This window comes from Pseudorasbora parva, chromosome 23 (assembly GCF_024679245.1).
Source record: "Pseudorasbora parva isolate DD20220531a chromosome 23, ASM2467924v1, whole genome shotgun sequence".
Classification (NCBI taxonomy): Eukaryota; Metazoa; Chordata; class Actinopteri; order Cypriniformes; family Gobionidae; genus Pseudorasbora; species Pseudorasbora parva.
The window spans coordinates 25,110,093-25,134,235 of NC_090194.1; the positions used below are offsets into that span (position 1 = coordinate 25,110,093).

The 24,143-nt window shown below is 39.3% G+C and overlaps 2 protein-coding genes across 2 annotated transcripts; both read left to right on the forward strand.

Annotated features, from left to right (window-relative positions):
* Nucleotides 1-10,305: 10,305 nt before the first annotated feature.
* On the forward strand, nucleotides 10,306-11,343 carry LOC137063025 (olfactory receptor 5P52-like). Its single transcript, XM_067434026.1, has one exon. It carries the CDS (start codon nucleotides 10,369-10,371, stop codon nucleotides 11,341-11,343), a length of 975 nt encoding a protein of 324 aa, XP_067290127.1. The 5' UTR covers nucleotides 10,306-10,368.
* A 5,045-nt stretch (nucleotides 11,344-16,388) lies between these two features.
* Nucleotides 16,389-17,378, forward strand: LOC137062967 (olfactory receptor 2AG2-like). Its single transcript, XM_067433934.1, has one exon. The coding sequence runs from the start codon at nucleotides 16,404-16,406 to the stop codon at nucleotides 17,376-17,378; it is 975 nt and encodes a 324-aa protein (XP_067290035.1). The 5' UTR covers nucleotides 16,389-16,403.
* The last annotated feature ends 6,765 nt before the right edge of the window (nucleotides 17,379-24,143 follow it).

Consider the following 24,143-nt stretch of genomic DNA (forward strand, 5'->3'; position numbering starts at 1 on the left):
AAGAAAGCAGTGTAAATGATGCAAGACGTTTTTTCAACACCCTTGAAAATTTGAGCAAAACATGTCTGCATGAACTCCAAGATGACAGCCCAAATTAACTTGACAGTATTTTATCAGTTTAAATTGTATGTTGTATGCCACTTACTGCTTGCGAGAACCAAAGTAACGTTAGATGGAATATCCATGTAGTGATGTCGGTGCTGTACTTTTAAGAACTACTCAGCAATCTCGTAATGCTGAGCCGATCCGTGATTCGGCTTGCTTTAGTTCGTCCTGAAGCCCGGATAAAATAGGTGCAGGTTACTTTAAACCCCGTGAGATTACCACGCATTCGTGGGGAGACTGAAAGGGGATATACAGTGCCATCTGTTCTGTTCAGCTAACAATTATTAATAATAGACTGTGCGTAGTGTTTTAGAGGCATAATATGGTCAGTTTACACACAAACAAGCCACAACACAACTGATCGCGTTTGTGCGAGCAGGTGCTGCGTCCTATGCGTGTGCATCTGAAATACATGCTTGCAACAATGAGAAAGAGAGCGATACTACACCAGATCGTCTTTGAAAAATGCATAACCATATCCCAGCGATGAATGCTGATGTAGGACGCCAGAATGGTGATGAAGAGCGCAGACGTATCTTTAGATAACATGGACAAATAGACTTCCGTGAATGTGATTGTCTGAATCAGAACGCAAGTTGCTGTCCTTAGAAAGGAATGAGCGTCTATTGCCGTGACAGCCCAAGGAAATGATTGCTGACGAGGACTTAAACGCTACTGTATTGCAAGTTGTTACTTTATATTAGGCCCATTGATCGACCATGACAAGACGAGACCGTCAACTAACTGTCGGCGTCAGCATCTGCGCACCATGCTGAAGCGGTAGTATCTGCGAACTCAAACATGAGTAAGTACAACCTTTATATGCTCCGGTAAAGGATGTGATTGCATAGATGAAAAGGTAATTAGTGACGTAACGATTGAGTCTTCCTGGAAGAACTTGCGCTAACTTCATTTTTCATTCATTTCATTTTTCTTAGTACATGATGTAACTATACACATCACAATGTTGTTAACAACAATGTGCAAATAGGAAAATTTTGGTGTTATTTTGTCACTTATTGCACAGTAGGCTAGATGGAGCCGTTTATCTCCAGTCTTTGTGCTAAGCTAGGCTAGCAGTGGGTGCGTCAGACAGAGTCAGAGGTGTCAAGTAACAAAGTACAAATACTTTGTTACCTTACTTAAGTAGAAATTTTGAATATTCATACTTTACTGGAGTAATTATTTTTTCCCCTACTTTTTATTTACTTACTCAAAAACAGAGCATTACATCCTAGGGACAATTTCTAGGGTTGTAAATGGACCTGTAAAACCATATCTGGACAATTTTTTACCTTAAAGGGGGGGTGAAACACTCAGTTTCAGTCAATCTCATGGCAATCTTGAGTACCTATAGAGTAGTATTGCATCCTTCACATCTCCTAAAAGTTTTTAGTTTTATTATATTTATAAAAGAAATATAGGCTGTACCGAGTCTTTCCAGAAAAAAAATGAGCGCCTGGAGACATATCGTGTGGGCGGAGCTAAAGAATGACGAGTGTGCACAAAGCGGGTCCTCAAGCGTGGACAACACCCATGGCTATCGATCAGATTCAGCTAATACAGATGATCCAGAATCAGAATCGGAGGCTGAAATAAATTGAACAGGAGAAACAGCAACAGCAGGACGTCTGTCTCTGTGGTATGTACTGTATTTAGTGGCCTGTCAACATTTGTGTGTGTTTACTCTCAGTTTATGAGGACATGATTCGGTTTATGGACTATTGTATGCGACTAAACCTTAGCAGTAGCAAGCAAAACGGTTTTGCACATCAGACTAGTGTAACGTTATACATAGAACAACAATAACGGTTGAGTAACCGTTAGCACATTTAAATGACGAAGCACGCGATCGTGTCGTTTACTGATGGTTACTTACGTGACGATAGCCAACAGCATAGACAATTGAAGCAGTTTAACTCACCGCCTGCTTCCAAAGCAGGACCGAACCTTTATCACTGGGGCCGCTCCGTCAAAAACACACTTCTTTGGTATAATTAGGTGAAGTCCTGTGACAGCAGTGACCGTGGAGATCCACTTTGCAACGCGACTGAAGCGATGTTGTGAAGCTTCCTGTCATTTCTGCGTTCAAATTGGTTCAAATGCAGCGTTGCCTTCCCGGAATGCTGTGCTGAAGCCTTTAAGTCGCTTGATGTCACCCATAGGAATAAAGTGGAGCGCGGCACGGACTATAACGACATAAGTGTTCACGGAAGAGTGGATCTGCAGCTGAGAGTGTTTATGGCGTGCATTTACTCTCTCGCTCTAGTCACGCGCGCACGCACCCTACCGGGAGAAGAGCCCGTATGGCCCATACAAGGACCTTCCACTCTATCGACGTCAAGCAGATCCATACTCGAAAAAAACTCTCCGAAACTTGTGAGAAACCGGAAGGAGTATGTTAGACTTGCAACTTGATATGGACTTTAACATCAATGACTCGTGACTTCACTTAGACTTGCGCCTTTTGACTCAAGAAGATTTGCTACTTCCCATGAAAACCTAGGGGAATTTTTTTTTCATCTGTGAAAAAAATGTCCACCACCTGTATGCATGCAGAGCACGCGCAGTGCCTGCACGACATCCAATCACAGTAGTCCCATGTTGGTTTGATTCGACAGCAGCCATAGTTGCCAAGTCCGCGTATAACGCAACTTTGGGCTTCTTTTTTTGGCAAGTAGCGTAAAAAATATTGAGTTGCGGGTCGCTTTTTTTTGGCCTTATTTTAAAAGGCATGTGATGTTACGTTATAAAGGCACATAATGATAGTTTGTAGACGTAAATAGACGTAGACGTAATACGTAATACGTTCGTAGACGTAAATAATACATTTTTTAATAACAATGCAACCCCAGAGATGTACATAGATGAAGAGGAAACAGGGAGGAGAGGCAACTAATTAAATTTTTTTAAATATTTTTATAACGTATTTATTATTACATGCTATTATATATATATATATATATATATATATATATATATATATATATATATATATATATATATATATATATATATATATAAGTATAGGCTACTAATAATAACAGTAGGTATGGTTCGAATGTATTTTATTATAAGTACGTGGCTATATTGCAGCACTCCCTTAGTGTTTGCCTGTGTCCCAACTCCCAATCATAGACTGTAAAAAAAGTGCATATTATTCATCCTAAATAGTAGGCTAGCTATGTGACATTACTAATTTTCACTACTATTTAGGGCAGATTGCACAATGAGATGCAGGGCTTATCTTTTTCCATGGTTTGCAGTGTGCATGTTCACCACTGCTCCATATGTGTGCACTAACTCCGACTATGGGTTAGCCTTCACGTCACTTTTTCTCTTTTTCCATCTCCAAACCTGTTCTATTCACAGCCTTTATTGAATTTTTAAAATCCAATCTGTATTTGATTTTTAAACTCCACGAGATTTCAATTTAATATATTACATTTATTGATAAATTATTGATCATAAATTATACTGATGATAATAAATAATATAATAATATTGGGCTTGTTTAATATTGGCCCCTCACCCCTTTTCCCCACCCCTCTAGGTATTCTTCATACCTGTAACGGAGAAGAATATGCCCTTTTAGCCATATTGTATTGAAACAACTTTTTACTCATATCAGTGTTGTTGTGTTAATATTCATTGTCTATTATACACTACGGTATACAATAATACATTTCAGTTTCAGTGTATGCAATATTAAGAATATTTTCACTGCTTCAAAAGTCATAAGAAAGTCCTTTCCCTCAAGAAACTGTAGTCATATGCTTTATAGCAGTGGTTTTCAAAGTGGGGACGGGGACCCCTGGGTGCTGCGAGGGGATGCTAGGAGGGCCATGGAAAGTTGGCATGAATAAGTAAAGCAAAACAAAATAACTAAATAATTAAAGTAAACCAAATTAAACCAAAAATAAGCTAAACAATATTCCGATAATGGCCCTAAGTTTAGACTAAAAGGACCCATGTCTATTTGAAAGTTAAACTGTTTTGCAATTTAAGGTCAATACAATATAGGACTGAAGCTTCTGTGCATTGTTCTAGTGAAATATGCTGTTGAAATACAAGCATTTTTTGTGAACATTTAAATTTTCATTTTTTTTCTATATTTGCTTATGTCATTGTATAAAGAAGGGCTTAAATAAATACAAATCTTACAGACATATATGATTTGTATACATTTTATTTCTGTGGTAAGAGGACTTGAAATGACTCGAAAATAAAATGGTAGGACTTTGGACTCGACTCGAGACATGTTGGCTTTGACTTTTGACTCAACTCGGGACTTGCCTCACCTTTGACAGTAGTTTCAGGAACATGCCTGCCCCTGGGGGACCACCCTCACAGCCCTGTGCACGCTGGTGTTAGGGCTTTTTAGAAGTAGCCCTGGGATAACCAGTAGCATGAAATCCTGTCCATAGATCAACGGAATTTCAATGGTATTTCAACTATCAGGAATATTGAAACAATGTTAAAATTTCAACCAAACAAAGGATCAACGTGATTTCAATGGAATTTCAATCGTTATTAAGCCATAGAAAATGACTACTAGGCATACGAAAATGTGATTAAATTAAATAGCCTATAATGAATATCCTGCTTTATCTACATACAGGATGTTAAAAAGTGATGGAACATTTGAAAGTTTGTATGCCTATCCTATAGCCTAGCCTAAAACACAGACCACACCACACTATGTAAGTAAAAAAAAAAAAAAACCTTTTTATTGGCCTCATATTTCATTATTTGTCCTGTTTAGCCTCTTTACAGTTCATGGTCCTCTGATGTCTGAATGGCTTGTTGTCCAGTCCCTCCTGGCCGGTGTGGTGTATAGCGCAGCCACTTTTCCACAGCCTGGGCAAAAGTAAATTGGGTGACGGCGGCTGTCCCTATCTGCTGTGTAAGAGCATCTAAAACAGACAATACAAGCACAATGCAAAAAAAAAAAAGCTTTTAAGTTAAACAAAACATTTGCACACTTGGAAACAAATTCAGTAGCCTAGGCCTAGGATTTTTTAGTGATTGGATAAGGCAATTTGTTCAGTGTTGTATCAGGTTTTCCCTACATTCAAAGCACTTTTCAAAATTGCCCAATATGTGCATTGGTTAATTTAAATTAAACTACTAAACTATTACTTTGTTGAAGTATTAAAACAGACATGACATACACATACCTTACACATTTTGATGAACTTGGAGGGCTGCGTTTTAAAGTGTTAGTTCACCAAAAAATGAAAATTGTCATAATTTACTCACCCTCATGTCATTCCGAAACCATAAAACGTTAAATCTTTGGAATACAAAATTAAGATATTTTTTAAATACTCAATTTTTGTCCATCCATTGCAAGTCTGAAAATCATTTTACAAGGGAGTGCAGAATTATTAGGCAAGTTGTATTTTTGAGGATTAATTTTATTATTGAACAACAACCATGTTCTCAATGAACACAAAAAACTCTAAATATTCAAATATTTTTGGAAGTTTTAGCTTTAGCTATTTTAGGGGGATATCTGTGTGTGCAGGTGACTATTACTGTGCATAATTATTAGGCAACTTAACAAAAAACACATTTATACCCATTTTAATTATTTATTTTTACCAGTGAAACCAATATAACATCTCAACACTCACAAATATACATTTCTGACAATCAAAAACCAAACAAAAACAAATCAGTGACCAATATAGCCACCTTTCTTTGCAAGGACACTCAAAAGCCTGCCATCCATGGATTCTGTCAGTGTTTTGATCTGTTCACCATCAACATTGCATGCAGCAGCAACCACAGCCTCCCAGACACTGTTCAGAGAGGTGTACTGTTTTCCCTCCTTGTAAATCGCACATTTGATGATGGACCACAGGTTCTCAATGGGCTTCACGCTGTGGAGTACTTGGATGCGTGTGATGGAGCATTGTCCTGCATGAAAATAATGTTTTTCTTGAAAGATTGCAGACTTCTTCCTGTACCACTGCTTGAAGAAGGTGTCTTCCAGAAACTGGCAGTAGGACTGGGAGTTGAGCTTGACTCCATCCTCAACCCGAAAAGGCCCCACAAGCTCATCTTTGATGATACCAGCCCAAACCAGTACTCCACCTCCACCTTGCTGGCGTCTGAGTCAGACTGGAGCACTCTGCCCTTTACCAATCCAGCCACGGGCCCATCCATCTGGCCCATCAAGACTCAATCTCATTTCATCAGTCCATAAAACCTTACAAAAATCAGTCTTGAGATATTTCTTGGCCCTGTCTTGACGTTTCAGCTTGTGTGTCTTGTTCAGTGGTGGTCGACTTTCTGACTTTCTTACCTTGGCCATGTCTCTGAGTATTGCACACCTTGTGCTTTTGGGCACTCCAGTGATGTTGCAGCTCTGAAATATGGCCAAACTGGTGGCAAGTGGCATCTTGGCAGCTGCACACTTGACTTTTCTCAGTTCACGGGCAGTTATTTTGCACCTTGGTTTTTCCACACACTTCTTGTGACCCTGTTGACTATTTTGAATGAAACACTTGATTGTTCGATGATCACGCTTCAGAAGCTTGGCTATTTTAAGACTGCTGCATCCCTCTGCAATATATCTCACTATTTTTGACTTTTCTGAGCCTGTCAAGTCCTTCTTTTGACCCATTTTGCCAAAGGAAAGGAAGTTGCCTAATAATTATGCACACGTGATATAGGGTGTTGATGTCATTAGACCACACCCCTTCTCATTACAGAGATGCACATCACCTAATATGCTTAATTGGTAGTAGGCTTTCCAGCCTATACAGCTTGGAGTAAGACAACATGCATAACGAGGATGATGTGGCCAAAATACTCATTTGCCTAATAATTCTGCACTCCCTGTATATGGCATTTAGAATTTCATTCATATATAAATGGATTACTTATACGATCACTTTGTATTTTTGAAGTGAATGAAATGTTGAATATATAGATTTTAAATTGATTTTTAAAAATTATGAGAATATTAAAATATTTTCACTTGCGTTCTGAACATGGACAAGTCTTCGGGTTTGGAAAGACATGAGGGTGAGTAAATGACAATTTTTTTGTGTGTGAACTATCCCTTTAAGAAAGGAAGACCAAGAAGATGACGACTTCTCCAAAGTTGGTTTGAGTTCTGCAATGAATAACACGGACATTAGTGATTTAGATAAAATGTGAACAAGAAGTCATACTTTTGTTGCATAAAAATGTGAAGTAAACAGGGAGGAGACAACAGAAACATTTATTTTCTATAAATAAACTCACATAAACTCAGAAGAAGCACTCATAGGTCTCTGGCCTGGTAACGTAAATCTACAAAAAAGCAAACATGGTTTCAAAAACAACTGATAACGTCGTGAAATTTTTAAACCGGCTACTTACCATGAACCATCTTTCCCTCTGGTCGCGACCGCGCCTCTCCTCGCACACACAGCCGTCGGCCCGACACCGGTGACGGTTAGGCCTACTTTCGGCGCGGGCAAGATGAAAACACGAAAATCATAATCTGAAATATTACATACATAACATTAATTTTAACATCGCTTTAAAATCATGAACATAATTCAACCTTTAGCGTATATTGCCTGTTTCCTTGAATGAAGTATTAATTTACATTCAGGTTGATCGCAAAGATAAATTAATCAAAATCTGTGAATCTGTTGATAGATTCACTTAACCTCTCTTAACATAAGTTACTTCAAAAACGTAAAAAATAAGAAACCCATTATATAAAAAGTGTCTCTTCAGTTCAAAGCTTGAGGGCGTTTGAGGCGAATGGGGCAAAAACCGAGCATATTTCCATTTAAAGCTCTTTTCTGACTTTTTCGCCTTAAAATTGATCTCAAAATACTCTTATTAAAAAAAAAAAAACTATTGATATTTATTTAATTTTTTTGTCTTTAATTACCTTAAATCGTCTTTCACTCGTTCCATCCGAAGACGTTGAGAAAATGCCAACTTCTCGCACTGCAGTCCGTGACGTGTCTGCTCTCTTTACGTCCATATATCGATGCACTTTCAATCATATTTCCCGGTCAACTATATGTCGATGATTTTTCAACAACAGGTCGTTTCCCGGTCAACTCTAAATCAATGACTTTTCAACACAGTGACAATCGCCTGGTAAACCAAATATCAATGCATAATCAATCATAAAAATAACTATATATCAATGTTGTTCCAATGTTGTTGCCATCAACATTAATAACGTCAGGTTTCATCGATATGGCAATGTTGATTCGACATTTATTTTGCATTGAAATTTCAATATCAACCATAACGATGATTCAGATGGAAAATCAATATTGATTCAATGCTAGCTTGCTGTCTGTCTTACCATTAGAAGGCTGTGCCGCCCACTACCCTACGCTCTGTTTTTGCTGAGCCCGGAGTGATGAGCTTGCACTCGGCCACTTCTGCTCCCGCCAGCAGATGAGATCTAGGCCTTACGGGGGAGTAACTGCTTGAGCGCCGCAGACCGTTTCTTTGACTCCTGGTAGAGGTGGGCAGATCGATACTAATATCGATAATATCGATACCAACGTTGGTATCGGTATTGATCGATACCAATGTGAAAACATCGATACTTAAGTTTCAGTTTCTCTCGTTTTGCAACCTGGCCGTGTTTGTCAAAATGCTTCTGCTGTCACACAGCAGAGGAAGCTCTCAAGAGAGTGCTGCTCGTGCTCGACACTGCTCTCCTCCCCCTCTCCTGTTTTGTACCGTCACGTGACTCACCACTAGCGCTACCATCAGCAGTCAGGCGAGAGCGCCGCTCAGCCGCGCATTTTAATTTTCAGCATTATATCGTATTACAAGGAGAATTTGTTTTACATGTTTTATATTTATTGTGAATTAAAACTTTGTGACTTTGAAAGAAGTGCACTAAAGAGATTTTTTTTTGTTAACATGCTACTTGAAAAGAGTAATCCTTTTGTAACTTTGTTTATGGTTCTATTTAAATAAAACAGAAGTAACCAAAAGTTGTTTCTGAACAAAAGCTTTTGTAGTACTGATTAATAAGCCAAAATGCAAATCACAAAAACATATTAAAAGCCATGAAAATTCATTTAGATTTAGGTTGAAGACGCATCCACCTTAATTATTAAAAAGTATCGGTATTGGTATTGGTATCGGTATCGGCGATACTGGCCCTGTATTTACTTGGTATCGGATCGATACCAAATCTAGCGGTATCGCACACCTCTAACTCCTGGAACCTGTTGGTGACAGTAATAACAGCGTCACTGAACATTTTAGAATCGTATCTGATTTTAGAAGCGTTTATCTCATTTTATCAATTTATACAAACATCTTAAAAAGTATTGACTCCTGTAGCCACAAATATTTCAGTTGCACTATGACATCAAGGTAAAAAAAATGTAATTTAAAAAGTCTGTGTATGCTTAGTATCCTATCATTTGACCACTTTGACCAATTTGATCTTCACTCCATCTAAGCCGGCACTAAGCTCGCATGAACCAGGCATCTCATTTGTATTTATTTTTTAATAAAAAAAAATCTCTAAATGCAAGAAAGGAGTGTCATTTTTGTCATTTATGTCATTTTAACACCTCAATTAATCAAGCTGTGTTACTTCGTTGTTGTGTCTCTTTTGGCCTCCTCCATCACTTGCACATCTAAGCTTGCAAAATAGATCTATTTTAGAATTTGTTTTAATTATATTTTATAGATTTATTACTATAAAATGTTTATGGAGTTATAGAGTCATTCATGTTGTCTAAGCATTATTCCTTTGGGAGATTATATTGTTGTTACACGTATTAACACAAAAAACAAACAGACTAATTAGTGACTCTTAAGGCAATTAGTTATCCCATCAATTATCTCACATTCATGAAGCAAAAACCAGTAATGAATGTCTTTTCTCTCAAGACTATTAGATACTGGAGATTCTTTACTGTATAATGACATCTCTGGAGGACAAATTAGATAATATATTACCCAAATTTTTTCTCAAGTTTACATTTAGGATCCGGAACTGTGAATCAGAGGCAACATCTGTGGTTTGTTATCCACAAACCACCACAACACCTTTTTTCATGTATGTATTAAGACAATGTAAACATTTTACTGTAAGATTACTGGTTGAATGTTTTAAGGACATTTGCCACCAAATAACACAGATGTTAAAGGTGAATTGTAAAGCACAGACTGTTTATAAGTGTTTTTCACAGGTATCTGGTTTCTCATCTATTGAAAGCAAAGCACATTGCAAGGAAGCCAGGTCGTAAAAGAAGGACGGCCATGCAGAACGGCAACTCTGCCAACAACTCCATCATTCATCCTGCAGGATTTTACATTGTTGGCTTGAGTTCAGTGCCTTACATTAATATCTATGTCATGTTCCTCACTGTGCTCTTTGTAATCACAGTCATTTGCAATGTATTTCTGATCACCATCATTTACTATGACCACCGACTGCATGTCCCTAAGTTCATGGCTGTTGGTAATCTGGCTCTGGTTGATCTTATTCTCAGCACTTCTCTTGTGCCTGCCATGATAAAGATTCACCTTGCTCTAGACAATTTTTTGCCATTCAAACTGTGCCTTGTGCAAATGTTCACTTACTATACTTTTGTATCCCTCGAATCATTGTCCATATGTATTCTCTCTTATGACAGATTCATTGCAATCTGCTTGCCTTTAAGACAGGAGTCTATAAACACAAACACCAGAATGGCTTATATAATTGGTGCAATTTGGTTATTTTGTATTTTTATAAATATCTATGCTACTACATCCATCCTGCCTCTTTCATTTTGTTACTCTCTTGAGGTCAACAGCTATTTTTGCGATTTTGCTCCTGTTTTACTACTTGCTTGCAACGATATGACACATCAGTGGATTTTGGCCACTGCTTCAACTATGGTCGTCATATTTATACCTTTGACTTTTATTTTCTTGACTTATATTGGTATATTGATCACTGTATTCAGAATGAAAAATAATCAGAGCCGTTATAAGGCATTGGCCACATGCACCGAACACCTCATAATAGTGACCTTTTTCTTCATTCCAGTTTTTATTATCTTTAATCTTTCATTTTTTGGAGTTTTATGGCACCCAAACATAGGTCTGGTGTGCTTGTCTTTGTCATCCCTCATCACACCCTGTGTGAATCCCATCATTTACTCATTGAAAACTAAAGAGATTCGAAGCAGGATTAATTTTTTGTTAACCCACAGACTGTCTGTTCATCCTCATAAAAATGCACATTAATTTATGAAATGTAACTGCAGCTCTAGTGTAAAGTATTGAGATTGTGTATGTGTTATCTTGTCCTATTCTGCATTTGCTCTGCAATTATCTTGTGAGAAATATAGCATACTTTAATTTAATCATAAACAACCCTACTCCATATATTCTTTCATTGTACAACATCTTTGTGAAATGTTCATACCTGCTTTAAACTCAACTCATTAAAGCCAGTGATAGAAATGTGTCTTGCGTTAAAAAGGCTCACATATACACAGTACAAACAACACACATCAAACAAAACACAATTAGTCTTAAGAAAACACCTTACAAGTATGTAAATAAGTAAACAAAAACTAAAATACAATATACTAATCAAACTGTCTGGCCTTGTTTAAAATATAAATTGCAGCAGGAATAAAATAGTTCCTGTAAGCTTTCCATTTGGCCAAAGGAGATCTAAATCGATAGCCATATGGCAGTAACATAAAAAAGGGGCATAGAGGATGAGAGGGATCAGTGACAATGGAAACTGCTTTCCTCTTTACTGCACAGCTATAGAGATCTAAAAGTTGAATCAGCAGGGCCCCAATGATTTTAGATGCCTGTCTGATTATTCTGGATATGTTTTCTTTCTTTTTTCAGCTGGAATGAAGTCAAACCAGGATACAATATTAAAAGTGATACAAAAAGTGACAAATACACAGAGATGTATAAAGTACTAGACACCCAGACTTGAGTAAAAGTACAAGTGCTCTATTATTAATTATTGGCACCCCTGGTAAATATGATAAAAGACAGCTGTAAAAATAAATCTGTATTGTTTATGCTTTTGATCTTTCATTCAAAAAAAAAAAAATTCTAACCTTTCATTGAAGTAAAAGAATTGAAAGTGGGGGGAAACTAATTTTTTAGTTCATTGTAACTTCTTAATTAGAACTGTATTCTTTGGTTTTACTCATTCTAAAGGATGGTTAAGGGAATTTGTCCTGAAACATGTACATATAATATTGAGAATACACTAGAGATAGAGGTATTTTGCACATAAACTATTTTAGGGGTGCCAATCATTGTGTCCAACTGTTTTTTTTTATTTTTATTTTCATAATATGAGTCCGTCAGCAAAAAATGTGGAGCCCGATCTCACGAAAATGCGTATAAATAGTATGAATTTGCAATCTCGTGGAATGTATACGCCAAAATGAGTTTTGGCGTGCATATGGTACACACTTTATGGCGTATTATACATACGAACCCCCCACCCCACCACCCTAAACCTACCCAAGAGCGTGTCATTTGCACGCCATAAATTGCGTATCATATGTACGCAAAAAACTGCGTAGCATTTGCATGCCAAAACTCATTTTGGCGTATCCATTTCACGAGATTTCACACTCATACGCATCACCATGAGATTGTGTTGAAAATGTGCCATGCTTTGTCTGTGGCCTGATATGATATTCTTTACAAATAGCCACAACTTCATTGCAGATAAGACACATTGGCTTTGCATTCACAAAACCAGCTAGGATGAATGCATAGTTGTCTTTGATTATTCTTTGTATGCCCTATTTTCGCTGTTGACTTTCCTCTTTAGACTCTTTGATAGTGCTACCTTCAATGTTAACATAACTCTGCACGCTATCCGCCATCAGACCTCACTCTGGACAAGGCTTCATCAGAAAAGGCGTGGACGTCAGGCCGCTAGAAGGCAGGGCTCATCCAGGATTTGAACCCGGGACCTCTCGCACCCTAAGCGAAAATTATACCCCTAGACCAACAAGCCACAACATGGTGAGCACTGGGCGTCATCCGCCATCCGACCTCACTCTGGACAAGGCATCGGCAGAAAAGACGTGGACGTCTGGCCCTTCTTAATCCGGCGCTAGAAGGCAGGGCTCGTCCGGGATTTGAACCCGGGCCCTCTGGCACCCTAAGTGAGAATCATACACCTAGACCAACAAGCCACCCTCTGCTAGTCACCTGGCATCATCCGCCATCAGACCTCACTCTGCACAAGGCTTCGGCAGAAAAGACGTGGACACCGGGCCCTTCATAAACCGGCGCTAGAGGGCAGGGCTCGTCCAGGATTTGAATCTGGGACTTCTTGCAACCAAAGCGAGAATCATACCCCTAGACCAACGAGCCACAAAATGGTGATCACTGGGCGTCATCTGCCATCAGACCTCACTCTGGACAAGGCTTCGGCAGAAAAGACGTGGACGCCGGGCCCTTCATAAACCGGCACTAGAGGGCAGAGCTCGTCCAGGATTTGAATCCAGGACTTCTTGCAACCAAAGCGAGAATCATACCCCTAGACCAACGAGCCACAAAGTGGTGATCACAGGGCATTATCCGCCATCAGACCTCACTCTGGACAAGGCTTCGGCAGAAAAGACGTGGACGTCGGGCCCTTCAAAAACCGGTGCTAGAAGGCAGGGCTCGTCCGGGATTAGAACCCAGGACCTCTCACACCCTAAGCGAGAATCATACCCCTAGACCAACGAGCCGACCCCTGCCAGTTGGCCATCAGAATTCACTTTGTATATGGCTTCGGAGGTGAGGTGTGTCAGGAGCTGTCAGATGTCCAGCATCCGTGACTGACTAATGCTTAAAGTGGGCTCACATGGGTGCATGGTTGGATTGAAACCAAACTTATTTGAGTTGTTGACTTTAAGCAGCAGAGGTTGCCTAACTTCATACTGGCGAGTACTTTATGCTTTATCTTCCCCCTGCGAAGAATCATAGGCTGGAGTGCGTAAGACAATAGGGCGCACGGCAAAGCACCGCATGATCACGTGAGCCAAGTCACCTTTATTTACACAGCATTTTATACAGTGCAGATTGTTTCAATGCAGCTTATACATACCTGTAACAGAGAAGAAAATGAAACAGATGTCAGAAAATCCCTTATAGCCACATGTTGTATTTGAAACAACTTTTTACTCATATCAGTGTTGTTGTGTTAATATTCATTGTCTATTATACACTACGGTTTACAAAAATACATTTCAGTTTCAGTGTATGCAATATTAAGAATATTTCCACTGCTTCAAAAGTCATAAGAAAGTCCTTTCCCTCAAGAAACTGTAGTCATATGCTTTATAGCAGTGGTTTTCAAAGTGGGGACGGGGACCCCTGGGTGCTGCGAGGGGATGCTAGGAGGGCCATGGCAAGTTGGCATGAATAAGTAAAGCAAAACAAAATAACAAAATAATTAAAGTAAACCAAATTAAACCAAAAATAAGCTAAACAATATTCCGATAATGACCCTAAGTTTAGACTAAAAGGACCCATGTCTATTTGAAAGTTAAACTGTTGCAATATAAGGTCAATACAATACAGGACTGAAGCTGCTGTGCATTGTTCTAGTGCAATATGCTGTTGAAATACAAGCATTTATTTGTGAACATTTAAATTTTCATTTTTTTTTCTGTATTTGCTTATGTCATTGTATAAAGAGAGGCTTAAATAAATACAAATCTTACAGACATAAATGATTTCTATACATTTTATTTCTGTGGTAAGGACTTGAAATGACTCGAAAATAAAATGGTAGGACTTTTACTTTTGATTCGACTCGGGACTTGCCTCATCTTTGACAGTAGTTTCAGGAACATGCCTACCCCTGGGGGACCACCCTCACAGCCCTGTAAACGCTGGTGTTAGGGCTTTTTAGAAGTAGCCTTCCACAAGATAATAATGGTCTTCTGATCTGTCTTACCATTAGAAGGCTGCACTGCCCACTAACCTATGCTCTGTTTTTGCTGAGCCCGGAGTGATGAGCTTGCACTCGGCCACTTCTGCTCCCACCAGCAGATGAGATCTAGGCCTTACGGGGGAGTAACTGCTTGAGTGCCGCAGACCGCTTCTTTGCCTCCTGGAACCTGTCGGTGACAGTACTAACAGCGACACCGAACCGGCCCACAGGGGACAGCAGCACATCAAGCAGAAAGGATTTATCTCTCTCCTTAAACTCTGTAAGGTTAAAGGGTTAATTCACCTAAAAAGGAAAATTGTAGAATTTTAGATGGAGTTCAACCACAACAACAACCACAAAATTAGGGACAAAATTATTACAATTATCTCATTTTAGAAGCGTTTATCTCATTTTATCCATTTATACAAACATCTTAAAAAGTATTGACTCCTGTAGCCACAAATATTTCAATTGCACTATGACATCAAGGTAAAAAAATGTAATTTAAAAAGTCTGTGTATGCTTAGTATCCTATCATTTGACCACTTTGACCAATTTGATCTTCACTCCATCTAAGCCGGCACTAAGCTTGCATAAAAGTTTGAGATTTACTGTTTTGACCAGGCATCTCATTTGTATTTATTTTTTAATAAAAAAAATCTCTAAATGCAAGAAAGAAGTGTCATTTTTGTCATTTATGTCATTTTAACACCTCAATTAATCAAGCTGTGTTACTTCGTTGTTGTGTCTCTTTTGGCCTCCTCCATCACTTGCAAATCTAAACTTGCAAAATAGATCTATTTTAGAATTTGTTTTAATTGTATTTTATAGATTTATTACTATAAAATGTTTATGGAGTTATAGAGTCATCCATGTTGTCTAAGCATTATCCTTTTGGGAGATTATATTAACACAAAAAACAAACAGACTAATTAGTGGCTCTTAAGGCAATTAGTTATCCCATCAATAATCTCACATTCATGAAGCAAAAACCAGTAATGAATGTCTTTTCTCTCAAGACTATTAGATACTGGAGATTCTTTACTGTATAATGACATCTCTGGAGGACAAATTAGACAATATATTACCCAAATTTTTTCTCAAGTTTACATTTAGGATCCGGAACTGTGAATCAGAGGCAACATCTGTGGTTTGTTATCCACAAACCACCACAACACCTTTTTCATGTATGTATTATTAAGACAATGTAAAAATTGTACTGTTAGATTTCTGGTTGAATGTTTTAAGGACATTTGCCACCAGATGTTAAAGGTGAATTGTAAAGCACAGACTGTTTATAAGTGTTTTTCACAGGTATCTGGTTTCTCATCTATTGAAAGCAAAGCACGCTGCAAGGAAGCCAGGTCGTAAAAGAAGGACGGCCATGCAGAACGGCAACTCTGCCAACAACTCCATAATTCATCCTGCAGGATTTTACATTGTTGGCTTGAGTTCAGTGCCTTACATTAATATCTATGTCATGTTTATTACTGTTCTCTATGTAATCACAGTCATTTGCAATGTCTTTCTGATCACCATCATTTACTATGACCACCGACTGCATGTCCCTAAATTCATGGCTGTTGGTAATCTGGCTCTGGTTGATCTTATTCTCAGCACTTCTCTTGTTCCTGCCATGATAAAGATTCACCTTGCTCTAGACAATTTTTTGCCATTCAAACTGTGCCTTGTGCAAATGTTCACTTACTATACTTTTGTATCCCTCGAATCATTGTCCATATGTATTCTCTCTTATGACAGATTCATTGCAATCTGCTTGCCTTTAAGACAGGAGTCTATAAACACAAACACCAGAATGGCTTATATAATTGGTGCAATTTGGTTATTTTGTATTTTTATAATAATCTATGCTACTACATCCATCCTGCCTCTTTCATTTTGTTACTCTCTTGAGGTCAACAGCTATTTTTGCGATTTTGCTCCTGTTTTACTACTTGCTTGCAACGATATGACACATCAGTGGATTTTGGCCACTGCTTTAACTATGGTCTTCATAGTTGTACCTTTGACTTTTATTTTCTTGACTTATATTGGTATATTGATTGCTGTATTCAGAATGAAAAATAATCAGAGCCGTTATAAGGCATTGGCCACATGCACCGAACACCTCATAATAGTGACCTTTTTCTTCATTCCAGTTTTTATTATCTTTAATCTTTCATTTTTTCGAGTTTTATGGCACCCAAAAATAGGTCTGGTGTGCTTGTCTTTGTCATCCCTCATCACACCCTGTGTGAATCCCATCATTTACTCATTGAAAACTAAAGAGATTCGAAGCAGGATATTTTTTTTGTTAACCCACAGACTGTCTGTTCATCCTCATAAAAATGCACATTAATTTATGTAATGTAACTGCAGCTCTAGTGTAAATTACTGAGATTGTGTATGTGTTATCTTGTATGATCTCTGTGATGCTTTTGGTATTATTTTGTGTTTTTAATAAAATGCAGCTTTTAAATATCTTTTAAATATCCTATTCTGCATTTGCTCTGCAATTATCTTGTGAGAAATATAGCATACTTTAATTTAATCATAAACAACCCTACTCCATATATTCTTTCATTGTACAACATCTTTGTGAAATGTTCATACCTGCTTTAAACTCAACTCATTAAAGCCAGTGATAGAAATGTGTCTTGCGTTAAAAAGGCTCACATATACACAGTACAAACAACACACATCAAACAAAACACAATTAGTCTTAAGAAAACACCTTACAAGTATGTAAATAAGTAAACAAAAACTAAAATACAATATACTAATCAAACTGTCTGGCCTTGTTTAAAATATAAATTGCAGCAGGAATAAAATAGTTCCTGTAAGCTTTCCATTTGGCCAAAGGAGATCTAAATCGATAGCCATATGGCAGTAACAGAAAAAAGGGGCATAGAGGATGAGATGGATCAGTGACAATGGAAACTGCTTTCCTCTTTACTGCACAGCTATAGAGATCTAAAAGTTGAATCACCAGGGCCCCAATGATTTTAGATGCCTGTCTGATTATTCATTTTTTCAGCTGGAATGAAGTCAAACCAGGATACAATATTAAAAGTGATACAAAAAGTGACAAATACACAGAGATGTATAAAGTACTAGACACCCAGACTTGAGTAAAAGTACAAGTGCTCTATTATTAATTATTGGCACCCCTGGTAAATATGATAAAAGACAGCTGTAAGAATAAATCTGCATTGTTTATGCTTTTGATCTTTCATTCATTCATTTAAAAAAAAAAAAAAAAAAAAAAAAAAACACCCAGCAAAATTCTAACCTTTCATTGAAGTAAAATAATTGAAAGTGGGGGGAAACTGATTTTTTAGTTGATTGTAACTTCTTAATTAGAACTGTATTCTTTGGTTTTACTCATTCTAAAGGATGGTTAAGGGAATTTGTCCTGAAACATGTACATATAATATTGGGAATTCACTAGAGACAGAGGTATTTTGCACATAAACTATTTTAGGGGTGCCAATCATTGTGTCCAACTGTTTTGGAGAATTTGTTTATTTATTTATTTATTTATTCATAATATGAGTCCGTCAGCAAAAAATGTGGAGCCTGATCTCACGAAAATGCGTGTAAATAGTACGAGTTTGCAATCTCGTGCATGCATATGGTACTTGGTTTTTGCATGCATATGGTACTTGGTTTTTCGCGTGCATATGATACGCATTTTATGGTGTATTAGACATATAGGTTGTAAATGTAGCAGTGCTTATGTAGCATGTAACAAGCTTTAATTTCTAAAACACTGTATCCATGGCAATCCTAATAGTTGGTCCATACCACAATAGTAAACATGCCATAGTTTGTCTATCAGCATAATCAACAATTATTATTAATTTTCTGTATTATGTGTATATGATGGATTATGGATTACATCCTGCATCATCTTGATGCCATTAAGGGCACCCAGGAAAATGAATCGCAGCATGTTGTCTCTTACGAGGAAGACTTATTTTCTTCCATGAAGACTGTTCCATCCACACATGCATCTGATTTGGATGGATACTTGGCTTGTGCCTCAGAAGAGAGGGGACTGCTTCACTCATTTCATTTGGTGAAAAAGATGTAGTTACGCTAGTAGCGGCACTACTTGTAGCAACGCTACTGCCCAACACTGCAGAATGCATATACTACAGACAACGTATCTTGTGAATCTATATGGTTTTTTTTCCTTTCATGTTTGTTATATTTAAAGTGATCTTTTAAAGGTGCGATTGGTAAAATGGTCTTGACTTCTCAACTTTACTGAAGTCATTGGTAGGTACTTCCGGTGTGGCGATGTAGGAGAATGCAGCAGAACGGACGGTCTCCCGATCTTTTCCTTTCATACTCACCTTTTGTAGTGAATATCACTATAAAATAAGTTTTAAAACCTTATTAAACAGCTAAGGAAGAGTTTACCAACAAATTTTTGCACAATGAGCAATCCTAAACAGAGAAACGCAGCATCGCAGTCGAAAAAGGCTAGCGTGGCTAGCAAACTAGCGTCCATGGTAGCTGCTTCGTCTCAAGATGAAAATCAAGATCTGGAGGAAACCATGGATGACTCTCTGTCCATGGCACAACTTATTGCTGAAGTATCTAAACAGCGGGAAGCTCTGAGAGAGGACATGGCCACTCTGATACTAGACTCTGTGAAACCACTCCAAACCTCGGTGGATGCGCTACGCGAAACCGTCAACTCCTTTCAGCGTCGACTGACATCGACAGAAACTATTGCAGGTGAAAACTTTGAGCGTCTTGTGGCAGCGGAATCTACAATTAGCTCCCTTAAGACTCAAAACACTCTACTACTGGAGCGTATGGACGACCTGGAGAATAGATCACCTCGATCTAATCTGCGTATACTCAATGTACCCGAGGGAAGCGAGAATGGCAAAGACCCCACAGTTTTTGTTTCAGAATTGTTGGCGGAAGCAATGGCCGAGGTATTTACAAGCCCACCACCGCTTGACAGAGCGCATCGCTCTCTCGGTCCCAAGCCCTCAGCGGGTATACACGCGCGTGCCTTCGTGCTATGTTTTCACCGCTACAGCGACTGGGAGCTTGCGTTCAGATGGTCCAGGCAACATGAGGTGAAGTATAAGGGGAATATGCTGAGGATCTATCCTGACCTGAGTACCGCCCTTGCTAAAAAGCGCGCCACGTTTAACCCGGTGAAACGAGCTCTGTATCAGGAGGGCATCCAATTTCGACTGCTGTACCCCGCACGTCTCAAAGTCATGTTCAAGGGAGATAACCGCATTTTTGAGACTCCAGAAGAAGCAAATGACTTTTATGAGAAACAGGTCCGTGCTCAGAAGGAAAATTGAGATAAATGACGGTGCATAAATGACGGATATTGTCTATTTGAGAGACTTCATAAAGTAGACACGTAACATTCCGTCATCAGGGGAACGTTCATGACAACAACTGTTCAGGAGTTTTATTTTTGTTGAATTCGTTGTGTCTCTCCCCCCTATTTGCTTTGCATGGGATCTGTAATATACAGGTTTTTCGGGCAATATTTTCCAAAGATGGTTAATGGATTGTAATACCAGCAGCTCAAATGAGCTGGGTTTTACCATCTGCGTTTTGTATTCGCCATCTATTTTCGTTTCTAAGTTCACTATTATGTTTGATAACCGGGAGACCCCCACAGACTATCGCGAGATCAACGTAATGAAGGAGCCAACATATCGGATGCATAATGGTACAGGGACACAGCCTCCTTGGAAGGATTGGGCTGTGGAAGGGATTTTTTTTATTTTTGGTTCCTTTTTATTTTTTTGGGTTGATATTTTGTCTGTCATCACTTACTGCGTGCATATTGCAGGTTCTTGCTTAGACTTTACAACATACAGAAAACATAACTATGTGGACGGAGACATCACACTGTGTAAGATCTATATTGAATATTCCATATATATGTAACGGATTCACAGAGGCAGGATTCAATTGCAAGTAACTCAGTTTATTGACAGAATAGTGTCACAGAAGTCAAAACTCAGAACACTGAAGAAGTCCGGATAAGACGGAGCAGTGAGAGAGGCTCTGTTTGGCGACACGGGCAGGCTGTGAGCAGCTGTGACTCAGGAGGTCGGTACAGGTATTCCGGGAAGGGATCCAGCGTTTCACGGAAGGGGGAAACGACAACCAACACGGAGACACAAGGGGAAACATCCAACAACGCTCTGACAAAGACAAGAGAGAAACAGAGAGACTAAATAGTGTGAAGGTGATGAGTTGCAGCTGGTGCAGGTGATCAGCCACAGGTGCGTGATGAGCCAATCCCAGGCTCCGCCCTCACCTACATTCAACACGCACCCAAGAGTGAGACAGGGAATCCATGAACCGTGACAGTACCCCTCCCCCTAGGAGCGTCCCCTGACGCTCCCAGCCGACCTTACCTGTTGATTGTAATCATCAATAAGGGAGTGATCCAGAATGTCCCTAGCAGGAACCCAACTTCTCTCCTTCTGGATGCGGTCAGCCAGCCCATGCAGGAACATGTCCCACTGTGCCTCCTCGTTCCACTTGCACTCGGCGGCCAGGGTGCGGAACTCGATGGAATAGTCCGAGACCGAGTGGTTACCTTGACGGAGCTCTGCGAGTTGACGTGCCGCTTCTCTTCCGGTCACCGCTCGGTCAAACACCCTTCTCATCTCTGCCGCCAGCGTCTGGAACGAGGAGCAGCAAGGATGTTGATTCTCCCACACCGCCGTTCCCCAAAGTGCGGCTCGTCCAGAGAGCAGGGTGAGGATGAATGCCACCTTGGATCTTTCTGTGTTGAAAGTCTGCGGTTGAAGAGCGAAAAACAAGGAACACTTGGTAAGGAAGGCTCTGCAATAATTGCTCTCACCGGCATAACTCTCAGGGGTAGGCAGACGTGGTTCCGGTTGCCGCGATGTAGATGGTGTGTGGGGAATCGGCGGTGGGTCGGGCACAGTGGGACCGACGAGTTGTTGCATCTGTTGGGTCAGCTCGGCCACCCGTGCCACCAAGGTGTGTACTGCCTGTCCTGTGGCAGTTAAGTTCGCCTCCTGCTGGTCCAGTCTCTCGTTGCTGCTGGTCAGTAGGGCGTTGATACTTGCTGAAACCATGGTAGGTCAGAGCGTTCTGTAACGGATTCACAGAGGCAGGATTCAATTGCAAGTAACTCAGTTTATTGACAGAATAGTGTCACAGAAGTCAAAACTCAGAACACTGAAGAAGTCCGGATAAGACGGAGCAGTGAGAGAGGCTCTGTTTGGCGACACGGGCAGGCTGTGAGCAGCTGTGACTCAGGAGGTCGGTACAGGTATTCCGGGAAGGGATCCAGCGTTTCACGGAAGGGGGAAACGACAACCAACACGGAGACACAAGGGGAAACATCCAACAACGCTCTGACAAAGACAAGAGAGAAACAGAGAGACTAAATAGTGTGAAGGTGATGAGTTGCAGCTGGTGCAGGTGATCAGCCACAGGTGCGTGATGAGCCAATCCCAGGCCCCGCCCTCACCTACATTCAACACGCACCCAAGAGTGAGACAGGGAATCCATGAACCGTGACAATATATGACTAAAAATCCATAAATAAGATATATATTATGGGATACACAAAAATTATTTCATGGAACATATCGGGATGTAACCACGTAATTAAGCGTAAGAAAATCCTCACTTATCTCAAGCAAAACAAATCGGACATAGCATTGCTGCAAGAAACCCATTTAAGTGCTGAGGAATCTGAGAAATTCAAAAGGGGATGGATTGAGCAAGTGTACTCAAGTACATTTAACACTAGGAGTAGGGGTGTTGCTATCTTGATTAGAAAAGGTTTAAACTTCAAAGTCCACAAAACATATAATGACCAGGAAGGCAGATGGATAGCCCTGGATTCTAGCTTAGAAGGACAGAACATTACGATTATGAATATTTATGCCCCCAATGTGACATCCCCTGACTTCTTTAACGTAATTTGCAATACTATTAGAAAAATTGGTAATAATAATATAATACTTGGTGGTGATTTTAACCAAGTTAAAAATGTGCAGCTTGATAAATCAAACCACAAACAGGCCACACCGGTAATGTGCGCAGCAATTGATACTATGGTAGATGAATGTGGCCTAATAGATATATGGCGTACACTTCATCCTCTAGAGAAAGATTTTACATTCTTCTCCCATCCCCATGGGTCATACTCTAGGATTGATTATATTCTAATCTCTAAACAGTTGGTGAGTCAGGTCCAGTCAGCGTCAATTGGGAATATTGTTCTCTCTGATCATGCCCCAGTAGATGTGGTCCTTACCACATTAAACTATACAAGAAACACAAGGTGGCATTTTAACAATTCACTATTGCAAAGTGAGGCCTCATGTTCCTTTATACAAGCGACAATAGATGAGTATTGGCTTTTCAATGATGGCTCTGTCCCTGATCCTGGTATAACTTGGGATGCCTTTAAGGCTTTTCTGAGGGGACGGCTTATCCAACACTGCTCGCTACGTAAACGCATAGAACGTGAAAAACTAGTTAAGTTAGAAGAAAAAATTAGGACTCTGAAAAAACAACACATTAATCATCCAGACCCGGTAACCCTTAACAATTTAAACAGCCTGAAATTGGAATTAAATGACATAATACAAAAAAAAGCTGAATTCGCTCTATTCTGCACAAAACAAAATTATTATGAAAAAGGTGAGAGAGCAGGCAAATACTTAGCCCATAGAGTGAAACAGCTTAGTACGCAAAACTTAATCCCTTCTATTTTTGATGATGAAAATAAACTGACCACAGAGGCGAAGGTTATCAATAAAACTTTTAAATGTTTTTACCAAGATTTATATACATCTCAAGGGGAAGTAACAACAGAACAGTATGACAGATTCTTCTCTTCCCTACAGATCCCATGTCTATCAACACAAGATAGAGACTCATTAGAAAATGACATCACATTAGAAGAGATTAAGGGTGCCATCCAGGACCTTAAATCAGGTCGTGCCCCTGGGCAGGACGGCTTTCCCTCTGATTTCTATAAAAAAAAAATCGAACATATTAGCTCCCAAATTGCTGTATGTCTTTCAGAATTCCCTGATAAAAGGTAAACTCCCAGAGAGTATGAGAACCAGCA

What these genes read in the sequence shown, in the direction of transcription:
- LOC137062967 (XM_067433934.1), top strand. Translation starts at nt 16,404, where the DNA reads ATGCAGAACGGCAACTCTGCCAACAACTCCATAATTCATCCTGCAGGA.
- LOC137063025 (XM_067434026.1), top strand. Translation starts at nt 10,369, where the DNA reads ATGCAGAACGGCAACTCTGCCAACAACTCCATCATTCATCCTGCAGGA.